Source organism: Rattus norvegicus, chromosome 4, assembly GCF_036323735.1.
Source record: "Rattus norvegicus strain BN/NHsdMcwi chromosome 4, GRCr8, whole genome shotgun sequence".
NCBI lineage: Eukaryota > Metazoa > Chordata > Mammalia > Rodentia > Muridae > Rattus > Rattus norvegicus.
Window position 1 is genome coordinate 181,436,177 of NC_086022.1, and position 22,800 is coordinate 181,458,976.

The 22,800-nt window shown below is 46.0% G+C and overlaps 1 protein-coding gene across 9 annotated transcripts in view; it reads left to right on the plus strand.

Moving 5' to 3' along the window:
• Positions 1 to 22,800, plus strand: part of Bmal2 (basic helix-loop-helix ARNT like 2) — a 49,288-nt gene that overhangs the window by 7,080 nt on the left and 19,408 nt on the right. The window contains exons 2-7 of one of the 9 annotated variants that reach the window (XM_039107944.2): positions 1,314 to 1,461; positions 3,468 to 3,569; positions 6,699 to 6,856; positions 15,394 to 15,473; positions 17,947 to 18,039; positions 22,298 to 22,436. In XM_039107944.2, coding sequence (XP_038963872.1) covers positions 1,314 to 1,461; positions 3,468 to 3,569; positions 6,699 to 6,856; positions 15,394 to 15,473; positions 17,947 to 18,039; positions 22,298 to 22,436 — 720 coding nt within the window. 9 annotated transcript variants of the gene reach the window in all.

The following is a 22,800-nucleotide window of genomic DNA, read 5'->3' on the forward strand; positions in this document are numbered from 1 at the left end:
TGACAAAGATTTCCATGAAGATTTGCCAGGAAGCCACCAGTTAGGTCCCTGTCCCTAACAAAACAATCGGGCAAGGCAGGTCTGGTCTCCTCAGAAGCGCTGATCAAATCTAGGGTACATGAAGCTCCCTGGTGTGTTTCTGACCTCACTGGCTGGTGATCTTGTGCACTGCGCTGGTGCTGTGGTGGAACGGGAGGTAGGGAACACCCAAACCACTGAGATGCGAGATTAGTGAGGGAGATTCTGCTGTTCAGTCCCAGTCCTGTCCTCTGTGACGATCAATACCTAAGCCACAGCCCAAGTGAGGGTCTGCCTTCTGTCTCCCCTCCTGGTCTTGACTCCAGGATATGACAGCTGAACCTTGACAGATTCAGACTTTTCCTTTGGTCCTGCAGTTTATCTGAGGATGCTAGAGGATCTGATCTCATAGCCGATTGGTAAATGGGATCTCCTGTAACCTAGGCTAGCCTCAAACCCACCCTTTCTGTGCCTCGGCTTCCTGAATGCTAGGGCTACAGGTTTGCCTGTCACACTCAGCCATTGTCTTGACTTTGTCATTGACTTTGTCGGAGGAAAGCCTTTAATGCATTTGTGGTATTCCAGGGTTGGTCAAAGGGATAGAAGCTGGCTCAGGCGCAGCATGTGCCACGGTCCCTGATACCGTGTCCCAGACCGCCTTCCAAAAATCTACAACAATTTTCATTCCTATCAAAGCTGTGGGAAATGATGCGGCTGGCTCCTGTCCCTCCCTAAGCACCTTGGTCTGTATTTTTTTAGCATTCACTGATGGGTGGGTATTACCACAATATAAAACCTATGTCTGTTTTTATTGTGGGGATACTGAGGGTGGGGGTCCATGGCCTGTGTGTGCTAGGTAAGTGCTCTACACTGAGCTATACCCCAGTGTTAGGTCTTGTTCTCATAATAGTCAGCCCTTAGGTGACCACAGATGTGCTGGTTACATTCATGTGTTTCAGAGCCAGGAAGTGAGGCCACCATTTATATGACTGTGTTACTGTCACCTAACGGCCTTCCGTCCAGCTGCCCATGTGCTGCGTGCCCTCCCTACGCCTGCCTGTCTGACTGTCTTTTGCAGTCAGGTGAGGACAAGAAACTCTCGAAGATGGATGAACGCGTATTTCAAACTAATACTTGAATTCTCTGGATAACTTCTCATCCTGTCATGTCACGGCTTTTCTTGGCCGAGTTTCTAGATATCAAGTCGGAACTGCCGCTTACGTTGCTGAACGTGACAATACGGACCACGAAAGTCAGTGTCTAAAGCGTGTCTTCCTGTGCCTTCTCACTTACAGGGAAAGGGCTTCTAGAAAGCCAGAGCCTCGCTCTCATGGTGTCTAGTCACACGAGCCCGGGGACAAAGCTCACAGCTCCTGGACCTGTCAGCTCTCTTGCAATGGAGTTTCCAAGGAAACGTAGAAGAAGTGATTCAGAGCTGCTCCAGTAAGTGTATGCTGTCCTAACTCCATGAGATTTTTCAATCAGAAAAAGGGAACCGTGCTTGCATCATTATTTCTGAGTCTGTGGCAGCATGGCAGCGGGTCAACACCTACCGCTGGCCTTTCCTCCTAGTGCTGGTGACAATGTGACAGCCGGGAGGGTCAGCTAGAATCTGAAGGAGATGTTGGAGCTATAATCAATGCATAGTGCTCACGGTCACGGCTAACTCCCCTCCTTCCTCAGCAGAATACTCCACCAGGAGCAAAATATCCTTGCATGTTTGGCTTAAGGATGTAATTCTCACTTCCCTGGCCACCCACTAACCTGGCCCTGGTGATCTGTGATCAGTTTGATCATATAAAATTCTTGTTTCTATGTTTACTAAGTTAGGCCGATGGACGATATAGAGAATAGCCAGTCTGTGGTTCCTTGTTTGTTTGCGTTTGTGTTGCTGGAGATAAACCCAGGATCTCACAGGTGCTAGGCAAGGTTTGAATTTCTGAGCCGCACCCTAGCTCCTTACTGGAGGATTCTAGGCAGGAGCTCCACCACTGAGCCACGCTTCAGCCTGCCCTTGTAGTGATTTTTTATATATATAAATTCCAGTAGGGGTTCCTGCTACGCTCCCCAACAGCTTGCATTCCTGAATATTCCTCATACAGCCTTTATATTTTTGATACGCCTTAAGCAGTGCAACAGCTGAGACACTTCCTAACCTCCACATGGTTAATTTACCTCCGGCTGATAATCTCGAGTTATGACTTACTAAACTCTATAGTCTACCCTGGTTGCCCTGGACCCAGAGGGCTGCCCAACTGGGCCACACTGTCCTGGCTTTTCACATGCCGGCTTCACCTTCCTGCCCCCCACTCTCCTCAGGCATGGTGGCTCTCCTCTCCTTCTTCTGGCATGGTGGCATGGTGGATCTCCTGCTCCCCTTCTCCCTACTCCAAGCCTGGGAATCCTAAAAGTCCCGCCTCTGTCTGCCCTGCCCAACCATGAGCTGCCGGAATCTTTATTTACCAATCAGAACCAACTGGGGACAGGGTCCCTCAGTGTCTTACCCGCAGACACTGCTTGTAGTTTGGGGACCAAAACTGACATTATACTACAAGCAGCATTAGCCCAAACCCACTATACACACCCCCCACTCTCTCTTTCTCCATCGCTCTCTGTTACTCTTTCTCAGTCTCTCGCTGTCTCTCTTTCTGTCTTTCTGTCTGTCTGTCGTCTGTTCCCCTCTGTCTCTCCCCCTCTCTCCTGCAGCTTGTAGGCCGAGATTGTCTTTAATTACGCTCTCAAATGGAGGATATATAGTAAAAGCATTAGGGACAAATCTTAGGCTGGCACTGCACGTGAGTGGCAGAGCCAGGGAGTTTCCCGCCTTACGGGAAGGCCCAGGCTCTGAGTCGGAGAGGAGGATGCAGGTGGACATCCTGGGTCTTTTTAACTCAGTTCCTACCAGGATCCTTCATCTCTTAGCTCTGATCCCCAAGACAACCGTCAGCCCCAAACACTTCCCAGGCCAGTTTCACGTGATTGGGAGGTCTCTCCCTGTTCTTCCGGCCTGCACTCCACCTTTCTCCTGTTAACACGGTCAGGTGGATGGCCACAGGCCCAAGAGCACATCCCTTCATCCTGAGCTATCAATTGATAACAAATGATAGTCCCTTCCCACCAGGATTTTGGTTTTTTTGGTTGTTTTTATTTTTATTATTTTATGGATTTTTTTGGTTTTGTCATTTTTGTTGTTGTTGTTGTTGTTGTTTTGAGACACAACTTCAGTATGTAAGCATACCTATGCTGGAACTCACTTCGTAGCACTATGTAGCTCGGGCTGGCCTAGAACTCCATACATTCAGGGCAGGCCTTCCTTCCTGGTTAAACCTCTCTAGGAATACCCTCTTAGAAATGCCCAGAGGTGTGTCTCCTAGAAGACTGCAGATCTCATCAAGGTTAAGATGGAGACTCACCATCCCAGGGGTGACCCCAGACCTCCTCCCTTCCAGGTCAGAATTCAGGACAGATGCAATGGTGGAAAACCTTCCCCGGAGTCCCTTTACCTCTGTTCTTTCAACAAGAACAGGAGTAGCAGTGCCCAATGGCATCAGGTAAGTTCCCCTGCTGCTCACCCTGCCATGGAAGATACGTGTGAGGAAGCACTCTGTGCTCCTCAGAGGTTCACCTTGGCCTGGTCCTCCTCTGCTCCCACCATTTTCCATGATTTTTCAAAATATGGTCCTTGCCGGATGCTGGATGTCTGTGATATTGCACTCGGGGTAAGAAAGGCAGTCATGGACATATGCGCGTTTTTGTGCCCGTAGCCCCAGAGTTTTTAATGCTTGCAAAGGAGATCCTGTGAGAATGGCCACTTTCTTGGGGTCCTATTGGCGTTGGGTAGATAGTTGATCCTCTCAGAGAGACTGATCAGATTCTGGGGCATGTAGTCATCCGACATTTATCGAGAATCTACTATGTCTCCATAGTTTTCTCCATATTGTTTCCAGGAGAAAGCAATGTCTCGGTAGTTAAGAGCGCTTGCTCTTGCAGAGGACCCGAGTCTGGATTCCAGCACCCACAAACTTACAAATGTCTGCAACTCCAGCTCCAAGGAACCTGCTACCCTCTTCTGGCATCCATGGACACCCCCTCAAACACGCACAGGCACAGGCACAAGCACAGGCATACACACATGCGTATGCGCGCGCGCGCACACACACACACACACACACACACACACACGGAGAAAAATAATAAAATCAATCTTTTTTAAAAAAGATTTATGTATCTGAGTGCTGGCCTGCATGTCTGTGCACCACGTGTGTGCAGTGCCCACAGCGGCTAGAAGAGGGCGTTAGATCCCCGGAACTGGACTTACAGGCAGTTGTGAGTCACCTGTGGCTGTAGAGACAGAACCCAGGTCTTCTACAAGAACGGCCATGCTCTTAAGCAATGAGTCATTTCTTTACCCCTCAATTAAAAAATAAAAGAACCTACTGTGTGGCATCTGGTAGAGTAAAGCACACTGCGTTTCAAATGGAGAGCTGAATCCATTGGGTGAGGATTGTCGAGTGGTGGTTCTGGAAGCGTGGGTCAGGTCGGGCAGAACAGAAGAAAGCTTGATTTAAATGTGCGGCCCCAGGGTGAGGCTGATGGTGCCTGATGCTGGAGACTCGGAGACCTAATTGTGGAATATTGTAAAAACCAGACTCTACTGAGCTTCGTGACAGTTAGACCCTTTGAGGGAAAGAAGAGGGAGGGTTGAGAATGGATATCTGCGGCCGCCATCCAAAGTACACCATATCGAGGAAGGGGAACGAGGGGAGAGAGAGAGGAGATCCGAAGTGGGAGGGAAGATGCAGGGAACGCATTTAGTTTGGAATATTTTTAGTTGCAGATTTCTCGGGAGGCATCTGGGGGCAGAACTGCTTCCAAAGGCTGGAGAAGGAATTATGACAGATTCATAGTCCGTAGCCAGGGAGCCATGGCGAGCCATAGGAAGGGTGCATTCTCTTCCGTGCTCTGCAGAGTAGAGAGATAGGCGCCAAGCAGGGGATCGTGGGGACATCGGTATTCAAGGCGAAGGGAAGCTGTGTAAATTGTCGAAGGTACTGAGTTGAGCAAGGAGAACCAAGGAGGCTGAGGAGGGGGAGGAGTCATGGAAGCCAAGGGCTCAGAGGGCAAAGGTCCCCTCAGCTTCATAACCCGACTTCAAGCCTTAGAACACATGAGAAGTGCGAAGAGGCCCAGCTCCACAGGCTGTTGCCCGAACTCCGTCTACGTGCTGTAATGTATACTCCCTGATGGTGACTGTCGCGGTTAGTAATAATAATAATAATAATAATAATAATGATGATGATGATGATGATGATGATGATGATGATAATGATAAAAGATACGGTGCACCAGGTGCCATGCCAGGATACCTCCTGTTACTCTCTGTCCGTCTCCGGCGGTCCCTGCTTCCCTGGCTAGCCCTACATTGGCGCTGGCTACTCTCTGGCCCTAGCAGCAGCCACCCTCTTAGGACTCTGCTGTGAACTCTGCTCACATTCCCAGCTCCCCCCGCCCCCACCCCAGTGGTTATTGTCACAATTTCTAGTATCCCAGTAAAAATCAAAACCCTAGAAGCTTGTGATTTATCAATCAGATTTATATCAGTAAATTCTCAGTCGGCAAAACATCCACACAATAAACTCAGAGCCAATTGATATCGATATAAACTGCCCACCTAGATAAGACAAATTGTCCTATAGTAATCCATCCCTTATAAGATACTCATAGCTACCTGTGGCTATTTAAAGCCACATGGGAGTGGGTCACCCTTCTTCTCCTCCATATTTTCTTCTCCTTTCTCTTTCTCTCCTCTCTCCAAAATTCTGTGCCTGCCTTGCTTTTTCACTGCCCAATCACAGGCCTTGCCTTATCCTGTGTCTGCCCTCACCTGCATACAGACATCAACCCACAATGATGATGATGGTGGCGGTGGTGATGATCATTATGATAGATAGCAGTAGTAAATGAAATACAAGTTGTAAAATACTTTCTAGGATGGTGGGCAGGGTGTGGACTTATCATTGGGTTGCTACTCTTGAGACAGGGCTTATTTGCATAGACCAGGCTGGCCTCGAACTCTTGGTGGTTTTTCTGCATCGGTCTCCAAAGGCAGAGGCTGTGGGCTTCAGCTGCCATGATCTTAAACATGGAGAAGGGCCAGGGAGTGACGGCTCCAGCGGAGACTGTGTGCTTTCCGGGATCTAGCTGGAAACAGAAGACTTGAGGTCAAATATCACGACACCGATAATGCTAGAGTTAGTGCCGGCGCTGTTTGGAGTAGGGGCTCAAGCACTTTCTAGATAAAGTCAGGAGCCAGACGAGAATGGAGTGGGTATGGGTGACAGCTGTGCACATATCAAGTCATCTTCAAGCAGAAGAGGCCGCCTGCTCTTCCTCAGGAGGGAGGAAGGAAGCCAGGGCCCCAGAACACAGGTCATGGTCAAAGGCATTGCATATGGTGGAGGTAAGATGGTTTTATGAGCACTTTTCCCAGAAGCTCTGGCTTCTCACATAAATGCAGCAGGGAGGAAGAGCATTCTGAGTGTGGTTGGCCGGATGCAACCTCTGGATGGTGAACATTAGCCAAGGAGGTTCTTTCTTCCGTCCTTCTGTCCTTCCGTCCTTCCGTCCTTCCTTCTCTCCCTCCTCCCTCCTTCCCACCCTCCTTCCTTCCTTCTTTCCAGGGAAGCTCACAGCCAGACAGAAAAGCGTCGGAGAGACAAGATGAACCATCTGATTTGGAAACTGTCATCTATGATCCCTCCACACATCCCCACAGCCCACAAACTGGACAAACTGAGCATCCTGAGGAGGGCAGTGCAGTACTTGAGGTCTCAGAGAGGTAAGCCAGACCGACACTGCTCCGGACCAGGCATTGACTCTCCACCAGAACACTCACTGGCTGGTACAAACATGTCTGTCCACCTCACCCACACACACAGAGTGGTGACCTTGTCTTTATGTGAGAAGGTAGGGTGTCAGACACCAAAATCCCAGCACCAGGAGGTGGAGGTAGGCAGATTAGGAGCTCAGGGCCAACCTGGGCTACATGAGATGTTGTCTCAAAGCAAGCAAACAAACGTATAAACGCACTGGCAGCCTTGTGTCCTATTTAGAGATCTCTGCCTGTGAAGCCGAATACAGAGCAAGGATCTCAGAGATGAGGTTGTTGTGTGAACACCTGCGGCCACCTGGCTGGGCTGGGGCTGCCACTGCAGAGCTCTCTGGCCGTCCTTTTAGAGCGCTTGGAGATCTGGTTTTCACCAGTCTGTTGGGAAATACCTGTCTTTATCCACTCCTGAGGGTTGGGCAAGTCACTTGTGTTTCCCTAGAGTCTTTAGCAATGAAAATCTCAGGCTCTTTGGAGGTCATTTGATACCATCCCAGAGATTACCCAAGTACCTTCCCATTAGCCTTGTCCCAGTGTGAGGAGAAGCAAAGCCACGAGTTGGTAGGCACTGGTGATTCAGCACTCATGAGTCTGGCACCAGCTGCAAACCTATTCTGTCCTGGGGTTGAAGAGAGAGAGGGGTGGGGGTGGGGCGTGAAGGCAAAGTCTCTGTTGTGTTGACAAGGGGGCAGACCCATAGCAAGGTCATTGTCACCCAGTGCAGGGCTGGAGAGATAGCTCAGCAGGTAAAGGATCTTGTCAACCAGCCAGACAACCTGAATTTAATCCCTAGGACCACGTGGTAGAAGGGAACTGACCATCCCCTACACACACACACACACACACACACACACACACACACACAGAGACACACGCACACACACAGACACACGCACACACACAGACACACACAGACACACACACAGACACACACACACACAACACACACACACACACACACACACACACACACACACACACGGAGGGAAGGAGGGAGGGGGAGGAGTCTGTGTCCCAGCAGAGGTGTGTGCAGGGAGGGGCTCATTGGGGTGACACTCTAAACCCATACAGTCTCCTGGAGCAGACGCCCTGGTCCTTCTCAGCTGACATGGGGTCAGCTGCTGGTCCACACAGCCTGAGCAAGCCTGAGTCAGCACAGCACTCATATGAGATTGGTTAAGGCATTTGGTTCTGTGCTCCAGTGTGCTTGGCCCGGCATAGCCAGATCATTCTGCAAAAGTTTAGACAGCACCCCTCAGAGGATGGTGCTATTTGGGTCCACAGAAGAATCACTGCAAGGGAAGGTGAGATGGTTTTGCCCCTACTGTTCCAGGGGTTGCTTTCAAACTAAGTGGGCCAAGAACCAATGCCCGCCCGTCCCCACCCCAGTTCAATGCCTGGTAAAATACACCAGCCACTGGAAAATTAATCAAAGGCTTGGTTTTTTTACTCCCACAAACATTTTAAAAACTGTTTTTTGTTTTTTTATGGAGAGTGCTAAGAGTATATGCAAGTATGTATCCTTCCTTGTACCCAGCTCCAACAGACAACTCCTGATACTCTTTGAACTCCTGATACTCTTTGGCTCTTCAATACAGGATTTCTCTGTGTGGCCCTGGCTGTTCCAGAACTCTCTCTGTAGACCAGGCTGGCCTCAAACTCAGAGATCCGTTTGTCTCTGCCTCCCAAGTACTGGAATTAAAGGCGTTTGCCACCACACCTGCCTTTGTCCATGTGTGTGTGTGTGTGTGTGTGTGTGTGTGTGTGTGTGTGTGTGTGTGTGTACAAGTGCTCAAGTGTTAGCAAAGTCCAGTAGAAATGGTTGGATCCCCTGGAGCTAAAGTTACAGACAGTTCTGAGCCACCTAATGTACACCAACTAATGTACTTGCTGGGGACGGAACTTGGGTCCTTTGCAAGAGTAGCCTATACTCTTGGCCACTGAGCCATCTCTCCAGCCTCTAATAGCTTGTTCTTTTGTTTGTTTGTTTGTTTTTGGTTCTCTGTCATGGCACCTGTAAGTTATCAGTCTCCTCATTTACATCTCTGCCCAGTTCCTCCAGCTCTGAGTGGTGACTTGGTGGCAGTTCTTAGGGCTTTTTTCGTGTCATAACACATACTAAATGCAACATAATGCATAAATTTGGAAATATAGCATCTTATTAACTTTTTACTTTTCTTTTTTTTTTTTTTTTTTTTTTGGTTCTATTTTTCGGAGCTGGGGACCGAACCCAAGGCCTTGCGCTTCCTAGGCAAGCGCTCTACCACTGAGCTAAATCCCCAACCCCAACTTTTTACTTTTCTAATATGTTGGTTATTGGTTTATGAATTTTTTTCACTTGGATATTTTTTATTTACAGTTCAAATGTTATCCCCTTTCCTGGTTTCTCCTCCCAAAACCCACTATTTCCCCCCTGCTTCTATGAGAGTGCTCCCTTACCCACCCACCCACTCCCTCCTACCTCCCTGCCCTGACATTCCCTATACTGGAGATTGAACCTTCACAGGACCAAGGGCCTCTCCTCCCACTGATGCCCAACAAGGCCATGTTCTGCTACATGTGTGGCTGGAGACATAGGTTCATCCCTGTGCATTCTTGGGATGGTGGTTTAGTCCCTGAAAGCTCTGGAGGATCTAGTTGGTTGATATTGTTGTTCTTCCTGTGGGGTTGCAAACCCCTTCAGCTTCTTCAGTTCTTTCTCCAACTCCTCCATTGGGACCCCATTCTCTGTATTCGTCAGGCTCTGGCAGAGCCTCTCAGGAGACAGCTATATCAGGTTCCTATCAGCATGCACTTCTTGGCATCAGTAATATTGTTTGGGTTTGGTGTCTGTATATGGGCTGGATCCCCAAGTGGGGCAGTCTCTGGATGGCCTTTCCTTCCATATCTACTCCACACTTTGTCTCCATATTTCCTCCTGTGAGTATTTTTGTTCCCCATTCTAAGGAGTAAACATCTACACTTTGGTCTTCCTTCTTCTTGAGCTTCATATGTTCTGTGCTTGGGTATTTCGAGCTTTTGGGCTAATATCCACTTCTCAGTGAGTGCATAGCATGTGTTCTTTTGTGACTGGGTTACCTCACTCAAGATGACATTTTCTAGTTCCATCCATTTGCCTAAGAATTTCATGAAGTCATTGTTTTTAATACCTGAGTAGTACTCCATTGTGTAAGTGTATGGGTTCCTTTCAGCTTCTGGCTATTATAAGTAAGGCTGCTATGAACAGAGCATCTTTTGAGTATATGCCCAAGAGAGGTATAGCTGGGTCCTCAGGTAGTACAATTTTCTGAGGAACCTCCAGACTGATTTCCAGAGTGGCTTTCCAGTTTGCAATCCCACCAACAATGGAGAAGTGTTCCTCTTTCTCCACATCCTCACCAGCATCTGCTGTCACCTGAGTTTTTTGATCTTAGCCATTTCAACTGGTGTGAGGTGGAATCTCAGGGTTGTTTTGATTTGCAATTCCCTGATGACTAAGGATGTTGAACATTTCTTTTGGTGCTTCTCAGCCATTCGATATTGATCAGTTGAGAATTTTTTGTTTAGCTCTGTACCCCATTTTTAATAGAGTTATTCTCTGGAGTCTAACTTCTTGAGTTCTTTGTATATACTGGATATTATCCTCTATCAGATGTAGGATTGGGAAAGATCTTTCCCCCAATCTGTTGGTTATCATTTTGTCCTAATGACAGTGTCCTTTGCCTTACAGAAGCTTTGTAGTTTTATGAGATCCCATTTGTCGATTCTTGATCTTAGAGCACAAGCCATTTGTGTTTTGTTCAGGAAATTTCCCCCAGTGCCCATGTGTTCTAGACTCTTCCCCACTTTTTCTTCTATTAGTTTGAGTGTATCTGGTTTGATGTGGAGGTCCTTGATCCACTTGGACTTGAACTTTGTACAGGGTGATAAGAATGGATTGATTTGCATTCTTCTACTTGCTGATCTCCAGTTCAACCAGCACCATTTGTTGAAAATGCTGTCTTTTATCCACTGGATGGTTTTAGCTCCTTTGTCAAAGATCAAGTGATCATAGGTATGTGGTTCATTTCTGGGTCTTCAATTCTATTCCATTGATCTGTCTGCCTGTCTCTGTACCAATATCATACAGTTTTTTTATCACTATTGCTCTGTAATACAGTTGGAGGTCAGGGATGGTGATTCCCCTAGAAGTTCTTTTATTGTTGAGAATAGTTTTTTGCTATCCTGTTTTTTTTTTTGTTATTCCAAATGAACTTGCAAATTGCTCTTTCTAACTCTATGAAGAATTGAGTTGGAATTTTGATGGATTGAATCTGTAGATTGCTTTCATCAAGATGGCCATTTTTACTATATTAATCCTGCCAATCCATGAGCATGGGAGGTCTTTCCATCTTCTGAGATCTTCAATTTCTTTCTTCAGAGACTGGAAGTTCTTGTCATATGGATCTTTCACTTGCTTGGTTAGAATCACACAAAGGTACTTTATATAATTTGTGACTATTGTGAACAAACCCAACTTCTTACAACAAACCCAAAAGAAGAGAGCCACACAAACATAATTCCACCTCTAACAACAAAAATAATAAGAAACAACAATCATTGGTCCCTAATATCTCTCAACATAAATGGACTCAATTCCCCAATAAAAAGAGGTAGACTAACAGACTGGATATACAAACAGGACCCAGCATTTTGCTGCATACAGGAAACACACCTCAGTGACAAAGACAGACACTACCTAAGAGTAAAAGGCTGGGAAAAAAATTTCCAAGCAAATGTCCCCCCCCCCCAGAAAAAAGCTGGAGTAGCCATTCTAATATCGAATAAAATAAATTTTCAACCAAAAGTTATCAAAAAAGAAGGAAGGACACTTCATACTCGTCAAAGGAAAAATCCACCAAGATGAACTCTCAATTCTGAATATCTATGCTCCAAATGCAAGGGCACATTCATAAAAGAAACTTTACTAATGTTCATAGCATACAATGCACCTCACACAATAATAGTGGGAGACTTCAACACTCCACTCTCATCAATGGTCAGATCATGGAAACAGAAACTAAACAGAGACACAGAGAAATTAACAGAAGTTATGAACCAAATGGACTTAACAGATATCTGTGGAACATTTCATCCTAAAACAAAAGGATATACGTTCTTCTCAGCACCTCATGGTACCTGTTCCAAAATAGACCATATAATCAGTCACAAAACAGGCCTCAACAGACACAAAAAGATAGAAATGGTCCCATGCATCCTATCACATCACCATGGACTAAGTTTGGTCTTCAATAACAACAAAAACTACAGAAAGCCCACATACACATGGAAGCTGAACAATGTGCTACTCAATGATAACTTGGCAAAGAAAGAAAGAAAGAAAGGAAGAAAGAAGAAAAGAAGCAAAGAAACAAAGAAAGAAAGGAAAGACTTTTTAGAATTTAATGAAAATGAAGGCACAACATACTCAAACTTATAGGACACAGTGAAAGCAGTGGTAAGAGGAAATTTTATAGCTCTGAGTGCCTCCAAAAAGAAACTGGAGAGAGCAAACACTAGCAGTTTGAGAGTACACCTGAAAACTCTAGAACAAAAAGAAGCAAGTACACCCAAGAGGAGTAGATGGCAGGAAATAATCAAACTCGGGGCTGAAATCAACCATGTAAAAACAAAAAGAATTATACAAAGAATCAACAAAACCAGGAGCTGGTTCTTTGAGAAAATCAACAAGATAGATAAATCCTTAGCCAGACTAACCAGAGGGCACAAACAGTAACCAAATTAACAAAATCAAAAAGGAAAAGGAAGACATAACAGAAACTGAGGAAATTTTCAGAAATCATCAGCTCCTACTACAAAAGCCTATACTAAACAAAACTGGAAAATTTGGATGAAATGGACAATTTTCTAGATAGATACCAGGTACCAAGGTTAAATCAGGATCAGATAAACCATCCAAACAGTCCCATAACCCCTAAAGAAATAGGAGCAGCCATTAAAAGTCTCCCAACCAATAAAAGGCCAGGACCAGAGGGGTTTAGTGCAGAATTCTATCAGACATTCCTAGAAGACCTAATACCAATACTCTCCAAACTATTCTACAAAATAGAAACAGAAGAAGCACTATGCAATTCCTTCTATGAAGCCACAATTATGCTTATACCTAAACCACACAAAGAACCAACGAAGAGAACTTCAGACCAATTTCCCTTATGAATATCGATGCCAAAATACTCAATAAGATTCTCGCAAACTGAATCCAAGAACACATCAAAACGATCATCCACCATGATCAAGTAGGCTTCATCCCAGGGATGCAGGGATGGTTCAATATATGAAAATCCATCAATGTAATCCACTATATAAACAAACTCAAAGGAAAAAAAAACCCCACAGGATTATCTCATTAGATGCTGAGAAAACATTTGACAAAATTCAACACCCCTTCATGATAAAAGTCCTGGAAAGATCAGGAATTCAAGGCCCGTACCTAAACATAGTAAAAGCAACATTTGGCAAACTAGTAGCCAATGTCAAACTAAATGAGAGAAACTTGAAGCAATCCCACTAACTAGACAAGGCTGCCCACTCTCTCCCTATCTATTCAGTATAGTACTTGAAGTCCTAGCCAGAGCAATCAGACAACAAAAAGAGGTCAAAGGGATACAAATTGGAAAGGAAGAAATCAAAATATCACTATCTGCAGATGATATGATAGTATATTTAAGTGATCCCAAATGTTCCACCAGAGAACTACTAAACCTGATAAACACCTTCAGTGAAGTGGCTGGGTATAAAATTAACTCAAACAAATCAGTAGCCTTCCTCTACTCAAAGGATAAACAGGCTGAGAAAGAAATTAGGGAAACAACATCCTTCACAATAGTTACAAATAGTATGATATGCCTCTGTGTGATTCTAACCAAGCAAGTGAAAGATCCATATGAAAAGAACTTCAAGTCTCTGAAGGAAGAAATTGAAGAAGATCTCAGAAGATGGAAAGACCTCCCATGCTCATGGATTGGCAGGATTAATATAGTAAAAATGGACATTTTGTCAAAACCAGTCTACAGATTCAGTGCAATCCCCATCAAAATTCCTACTCAATTCTTCATGGAGTTAATAGCTTTTTTTCTTAAGTTACCAGTATGCATGTGCTTGACCAGGCTCCCCATAGCTTCAGGCCTAGTTACACAGCCCTGGTTCTGTCTCTTAGGGATGCCCTCCCTCACTCTCCTGGTTGAGGGTTCCATTTTTGGTTTCCCTAGCTGACTTCTGCAGTGAATTCTGCAAACACGTTTCAATGCCCAAGCCCTATGCTGTCCCTGGGGCTATATCCTTACCCCACCCCAACCCCCAGATCCCTAGTGTCAGCCCCAGGGCTTCTATATGGCAGTGACCAGGGAAAACATCATAGAAAATTCAGGGCACAGGCAGATTCCCAGGAGTTTGTCTTCTTATGCCAGGGTTTTCTGGTGCTGCTGCTCCAAGGAATCTCACGAATCATAGGAGGCCTCCTTGTTTCTGGAGTGGGCTTCCACATCATCATGGAGCTTCTGGGTCATCAGTACAGCATTTAATCTGTAGCTAAATGTGACCTGCAAACCTAGCCAAGGGCAACTTGTGGTTCAAGTGTCTCTGGATGTAGCCCCTCCTATCATCCCCAGCAGGAGGGGCTGGGGCTGGGGCTGGGGCTGGGGCACCTTGGTTTATAAAGGACTGCTGGTTCCTCGTCTTCAGAATGGCCTGTGTTCTGGGGCGTCTTGACTTTGTGGTCAGACCACTGTGTCCCCTTGTAACCACATGTTTGAGTTGGATGTTTTGAGAATGGGGTTCTGTCCTTTTCTTGTCGCAAGCCAACCATGACCCAAGCTTTGCCTTGATAAACTCTTTAGCTTTTTGCTGACTGTCTAGTTGTTCAGCGACTTCCATTTTAATATAATAAATTCTGAAATAAGATCTCAAATGATTGTCAGGTACATTTTATTTAGTGCCGGTCATTATCAGACGTCTCTATATGATCTTTAGAAGGACTTTTTTCTTTCTTTCTTTTTTTAAATCTATGAGTCTATAATTTTTTGTTAAATGCTCCAGAACTGTAGTCTGAAGCAAGAGGATTGTCATGAGTTCAAGGACAGCCTGGGCTGTAGAGAGAGATTCTGTCTCATGTAGCTCAGTCGGTAGAATGCTTGTTGAGCATACATGAAGCTCTAGGTTGCATCCTGATGTGCTGGCACCTACCTATATTCTAAGCACTTGGGAAGTGGACATCATGGGCTACAGAGTGAGTTCAAGGCCAGCCCAGGATACACAAGGCCCTATCTCACAAAAAGAAGAGACAGAAAGGAAGGAGGGGAGAGGGAGTGAATGGCCACTAAAGTCCCAAGACATTGTAAATTCCACCTTAGGAGACTGTAGCAACAGTAGCAGGGCACGGCCAGTAGTCACCAAGCAATTACTAAATTTCTTCCTCTGTTTTTTCAGTAACTCTGGCTTGTTCGTTTTTTTAGGCATGACAGAGTTTTATTTAGGAGAAAATGCTAAACCTTCATTTATTCAGGATAAGGAACTCAGCCACTTAATCCTCAAGGTAAGTGGTAATAGCTGAATTTGGATGGGGTTGGGTTTTCTTGAGTCCACCCTGGTGTAGACATCAGAGAGCCTGTGTCACACATCTCTTTAACTTACACAGGAAGACAAGGAGCTAATGCCCTATTTGTTGGGGAGAACGCACACTTCCTATAAGGAGGAGTAGCGAACTTGTTCACAGCAGACCCTTGGACTTGTCCACAACAGACCCCTTATACCTGGAAACACTCCCCTTGCGCCAAGGATCAGCCAAGGCTGCTACCTACTCAGAGCCACCACCCGGAGCCCAGTTCCTGGGGATCTGTCGTCTGAAGATTGGGGATGAATCATTTGCAGATCTGCTGTCTTGGCCTAGTCCCTTTCAGGCTTTGCAGACTCCACAGCATAGAATTTGATTGACAGTCTTGCCAAGTGCTATGACATCTTGCTAACTAGAATGTGCATGTATATTTTTTTCATTTTCTTTAACTTTTTAAAAACGTTACTCTTATTTTAACTTGACCTTGAAGATTTATTTTTTTTTATTCATGCATGTGTTTGTGTCTCTCTGTGTGTACGTGGGGGTAGGGTGCACTCAAAGGACAGAGGTTCTCTTGGAGCAGGGTTACAGGCAGTTCAGAGCACCTGATGTGGGTGTTGGAAACCAGACTATGGTCCTCTAAAGGAATAGCAAGTGCCCTTAGCTGAACTGTGTCTCCCAGTTCCTGGTTTATTTAAAACATTTTATTATATTGGTTTGTCAGGGGAGGGGAATGCATGTCCCTGTGTGTGTGTGTGTGTGTGTGTGTGTGTGTGTGTGTGTGTGTGTGTGTGTGTAGATCAGAGAACAACCTGTGGAAGTGGGTTCTCCCCATCATGTAGGTCCGAGGATTCAAACTCAGGCCATCAGACTTGGCAGCAAGTGCCTTTACCCACTGAGCCATCTTGCTGGCCCTGGACAGTGAAATCTGTGGATACAAAGCAATCTTTAGGTTAGATAATCATACAAAGTGCTTAGGAAGCCCAGCCACTCTCATGGAGGCTTTTCCCACTCACCACTTCAGTTACCCGTCTCTCCCTCAGCATGTGTCTGTCTAAGTCTTCTCCCGGTTGTTGCATTCGAGCATGAGTCAGAGCACAAGGCATATAACTCAGTTGGTAGAATTCCTGCCTACCACGTACACAGCCCTGGGTTTGAGCTCCAGCTCTGCAGACATTTAAGTGTGGTGTATGCTTGGAGTCCTTGCACTTGGTGCAGACAGGGGCATCAGGAGTTCAAAGTTGTCTGGAATGACATGGCAACTTTGAGTCCAGCCTGAACCACAGGAGACTATTTCAAAAGAGAGGGAACACTACCCTATGTAATAGCATACCTGAGCCCTGTCCAGCTCTACCCCTTTCTGTGCAGGTGGCTTACCCAGGGTGATTAGCTGGCTGAACAACACAGAAATAGAAAATATATTAGAATATTTAAAATGTATTATTAATATATGTGACACCATAATTCAAAAGGCATAGAAAGGGTTGCTATCAAGAGTATCCAGTCTGGGGGCTGGGGATTTAGCTCAGTGGTAGAGCGCTTACCTAGGAAGCGCAAGGCCCTGGGTTCGGTCCCCAGCTCCGAAAAAAAGAACCAAAAAAAAAAAAAAAAAGAGTATCCAGTCTGGAGACATGGCTCACAGGTTAAGAGCACTGGCCTTTCTTCCAGAGGATCCAGGTTCGATTCCCAGGATCCACATGTAACTTACAACTGTCTTTAATTTAAGTTCCATGGGGTCTGACGCCCTCTTCTGCTTCCATGGCCACTAAATAAGTATGTGGTGCACAGAGACTTACATGCACACCCACACACATGCATAAGCACACATGCACACATGCACACACACTTACATACATGCACGCACAATGTTTAGTCCTTCCTCTCCTGCTTTGCTCAACATGCCCATAGCAGCTGCCGCAAGTGATACGTTTTGAGAACTTTACAGGGTTTCTTTGTATAGCAAAGTGGAATTTGGCAAGAGTGGTTTTATTTTAAGATACTGTCATACAAAGTAACGGACTTTACTGAAACATTGTCACATACACATGTTTATACTTTGTCCATTTAGCTTCTCCTACCCTGTCCTGTTCCCTCTTGCTCACCGGAATGGTGCTTTCTTGCCACAATGTCCAGCTACGACTTTTTCTCCCTTCACCCTTCCCTCAACCCTGCTCTTCTCCTCTCCTGGTCTCTTCCTACTTCCATGACCCCTACACACCTGGTAAAGTAGTTTGGTAATAAAAGATATCTCAACTAATAATCTATAACTAAATTTTCATGTCAAAACCTTTAGACTAGAATTCAATTTGAGGTTATTTAAACATCGTATGAAAACATTAGGCTGAAATCTGCCAGCTCTCTAAAGGCTTGGTGAGTTTCAGTGCCACAGTAATTTCCTTGAATGCTGAGTGAATATGAGAGAAACTACTCAATCTTGGCTCTGTTTTAATCCTAGGCAGCAGAAGGCTTCCTACTTGTGGTTGGATGTGAAGGAGGGAGAATTCTTTTCGTTTCTAAGTCTGTCTCCAAAACGCTGCATTATGATCAGGTATCAAGCTGCTGTTTTTCACACAGTACTGGTTTCTTTTTTAACAAATTCTACGTTGAAGCTGGGTCTGGTCCCTCCTTCCCTTTGCTACTATGTTAGAGCTTGGAGAGAGGTGGATGATGGCAGGGAGACTGAATTATTATGACCATCACTGGTGTCTCCCTTAGACATTGAGGAGTGATGTCATGTGACCATCACTGGTGTCTCCATCAGACATTGAGGGACAATATCATATGACCATCACTGGCATCTCTATCAGACATTGAGGGACAATGTCATGTGACCATCACTGGCATCTCCATCAAACATTGAGGGATGATGTCATGTGACCATCACTGGCATCTCCATCAAACATTGAGGGATGATGTCATGTGACCATAACTGGTGTCTCCATCAGACATTGAGGGATGACATCATTTTCTGGACCCTAGCTTTGTACAGTGTCACGAGTGGTGCCTGCAGTCAGGATGTAATGACCCAATAAGATGCCATATTCAAGTCTCTGAAAAGCGTGGGGCCCTTCCAGCAGTCACATCATTGCTTGTTACTAAATTATATGCATTGAATAATAGGTTTTTTTCTTTTTTCTTTTTCTTTTTCTTTTTTTTTTCTCGGAGCTGAGGACCAAACTCAGGACCTTGCGCTTGCTAGGCATGTGCTCTACCACTGAGCTAAATCCCCAACCCCTGAATAATAGTTTTGATCCAACTGCTGGTGATACACTCAATCCATGCTGTTCATGGAACCAGCCTGCTAATCATCTCCTTATGCTAAACTCCACTTGCTTCAGGGAGCTACTGGGAAGCTTGTCCCCAAAGCAGTCCCACAGAGCACATGTGTGGCTGGAGAACCCAGGTGGAGCACAGCTTTGATGGCGACTACCTCCTTCTGCCTTCTACGGTGTTTGGTTTTAGGGTTATCAGGTAAAGGGACAGAGGGCAGAAGGGGAAGTCTGAACTTCTGTTGGGGGGGGGCTCAAGACCAAAGAACCCAAAGCTGGAGACAGCTGGGTGTAAGAATAGATGATCCATCTTCTAATTGGAACATATCACACATACATACATGCATATCTGCAACCATTGATGACACTCCCTGTCTGCTCTGGATCATGTTGGGTCCAGTGGTTACAAACCATTATAACCATACAGTTCTCGGCTGTCCAGGATCAGAAACCCGACACTGCTGCATGAGCATATATGAACAGAGCATACGGTAGACTGATACAAAAGGTGGATGGCTGGGCTTCTTAGTATGAGCTGCATAACTGGGTGTTCCACCCATTCTGTCTTCTGTAGAACATCTACTGGGGACCAAGGTGAGAGAGGGTGGACCAAGGTCTCAACTTCCATGTTTATCCTTCTGGTCCCACACAGGCAATCCATTAGATTCTTTGTTTTATTTGAGATGATTTACCAATTCCTAGAAGTTGTGTATAAGCCAGCTGAAGTGTCCACTCTGAATCCCAGGCTTTGGGGGAAACTATAGTCATGTCAGCTCCTGTACCCACCAAACCCTGTATTTCAATGTCATTTACTTGCAATTTTAACCCCCTCCCCCCCCAGTGTGGGATATGGACCTGCTAAAGATTGACACAGCAGCTGACTGTGATTTGTCCTGTGCTCTGGCAGGGGTGCGATTCTGCCAGCTGAAGATAGTTTATGTTTGGAATTCTGGGGACTCTTAAGAGGGTATAGATAGGCCAGAGCTCCGAGAGGCCATGGTGGCTGTTGGTTTTGCTGCTTGCTGATTGGAGTGCTGGTTAGAGAAATCATGACCATGAAGCCTGGATTTGCCCCAAGGAACTCGATGCTCTAATCAGCAGGAAGTGGACGAAAGAGATCTATGCCCTCTTCCCCTCTAACCTTTGTTTCTTGCTACCTAGTGTTGGGGGGGGGGGTCGGAAGGAATTGAGGTAGAGAAGGGTGGTAGATATAAGAACTCAGTAAAGTAGCCAATAGTAGAAACGTGTCACCAGACAAAAAACAGGGACAACTGAGCAGATTAAGGAACCCTGGCAATTCTCATAATTGAGAACTTGCCCCAGACCCAGTTCCTGTCCTGGAGCACATGACCACAACACCCTACATGAGGACGGTGACAACTGGTCACATAGCATAGAGCCCAGAGTTCTCCATGCAGAGGGCTTAGCCAGTAAGCTTCCCTTCCCGGACGTTCCTTTCTGGAAAAGGTATTTAATCTCTGGTCTGCCTGGATAAACAGTTTGGATAAGCCAGGACTTTCTCTTGTAAAGAACAGCTGTGGTGAGAAGCCTTCCTTGTAAAGCCATGCCACCTAAGTCTCCTGCAGAAGGCCCCTCCAAGCTCCTGACACTCCCCTCTGAGCCAAGCCCGAGTCCCTCTCCCCAGCCCCAGGCCCATCTCAGCTCCCATTCACATATGGGTGTCTGGGAATTTGAGAACCACAGCCTCAACCTCAGCCTGTGCCATTTCTCACTGGAGAGACAGGGGCTGGGGTCCTCATCTTGCCTCCCCTGAGCCATGTGACCCCAATGGTGACAAAGCTGGAATGTAGCCTAGTGCTCCTGCATTTTGTCAGTCTGAGTGGAATTCACACACCCCAGCAGCAAGGCTAAACGTGGACCCACAGCCAATGGGTTCTTGGAAAGGATGACTAGGCTGTCCAGGTGCACACACAGACACACACAGACACACACACACACACACACACACACATACACACACAGACACACATACACACAAACACACACACACATACACACACATACACACACATACACACACGCACACACGGACACACACACATACACACACGCACACACGGACACACATACACACACGTACACACACACGGACACACATACACATATACACACACACGGACACACATACACACACAGATACACATACACACACACATACACACACACGCACACACGGACACACATACACACACACATACACACACAGACACACATACACACAAACACACGGACACACATACACACATACACACATACACACAAACACACGGACACACATACACACACATACACATACACACACACACACGGACACACACACACATGGACACACAGACACATACACACACACACACACGGACACAGACACATACACACACAGACACACAGACACATACACACACAGAGACATGGACATGTGGACCCACACACACACATGGACACACAGACACACACATACAGACACATGGACACATACACACACACATGGACACACAGACACATACATACACACAAACACATGGACACAGACACATACACATACACATGAACACAGACACATACACACACACACATGGACACACAGACACGGACACACACACAGAGACACAGACACACAGACACACGGACACACATACACACACATACACACATGGACACACATACACACACACATGGACACAGACACACATGGACACACAGACACATACACACACAAACACATAGACACAGACACATACACACACACATGGACACAGACACATACACACACACACAGACACACAGACACGGACACACATACAGACACACAGACACACACACACATACACAGGAAGGGGGGCAGACACACATGGATAGACACATGGATATGCATTTCCACACGCATATGCAGAAAATGATGAGATTTAAATCCTAATGCTTTAGAAGCAATCATATAAATGGAGAGATAGCAAGGAAACTCTCACAGTAGCAAGATTTAAAAGAAAATCAGAAATTGCCGTTTGCATGCAGTTTATATGTAACTATCCCGGTTTGATTTCAAATGCATTCTTTAGATTTCATTTTATGTGTATGGGTGCTTTGCCTGCTTGTATGTCTGCGTACCACGGGGGCCAGAGGAGTGTCTGAGCCTTTCTGGGACTAGAATACCAAAAGCTGTGAGCTACCCCTTGATGCCTGAGTCCTCTGGAAGAGCAGCAAGTGCTTCTCAACCAGAGTGCGGAGCCACCTTTCCAGCCCCTCCGAATGCATTTTTGTTTGCACTTACAAACAGAATCCCAAGTTAATGTCACGTGGTGCAATGTATTCGAGGTTAAGAAAAATCCACCTTTTGGGGCTAGAAATGTAGCTCAGTGACAGAGCGTTTTCCTGGCAGGCACAGGGCCCTGGGTTTGATCCTCAGCACTGGCAGGGGTTGTGGGGAGGTGGGGAAAGGGTATTGATCTTACGTGTGTGTGAAGGAGTGCCCAAAAGTGATGTAACCAATGTTGATTGTATGTCTGCTGTCTGTCTCAACAGGCTAGTTTGATGGGACAGAACTTGTTTGACTTCTTACAACCAAAAGATGTCGCCAAAGTAAAGGAACAACTTTCTTGTGATGTTTCACTGAGAGAGAAACCCATAGGCACCAAAAGTGAGTTCTTCCTTCAGAGCCTAGGTACCGGCTTCTTTTCTGTTATTATGACAAATTACCAAGGCAAAAGCAACCTACGGACGAAGGGCTGCTTTTAAAGCCTACTCTTCCAGAGAATAGAAACTATCACTGTGGGGAAGAGATAGCATGGAAGCTGGGACAGAGAGAGCTGGCTGATTAAAAGTTTATCCACATATAGGAAGTAGAGGGAGGGAAGGAGGGATGGAGGGAGGGGAGAGGGAGGGGAGAGGGAGGGAGGAGAGAGGGAGGGATGGAGGGAGGGGAGAGGGAGGGAGGAGAGAGGGAGGGATGGAGGGAGGAGAGAGGGAGGGATGGAGGGAGGAGAGAGGGAGGGATGGAGGGAGGGATGGAGGGAGGGGAGAGGGAT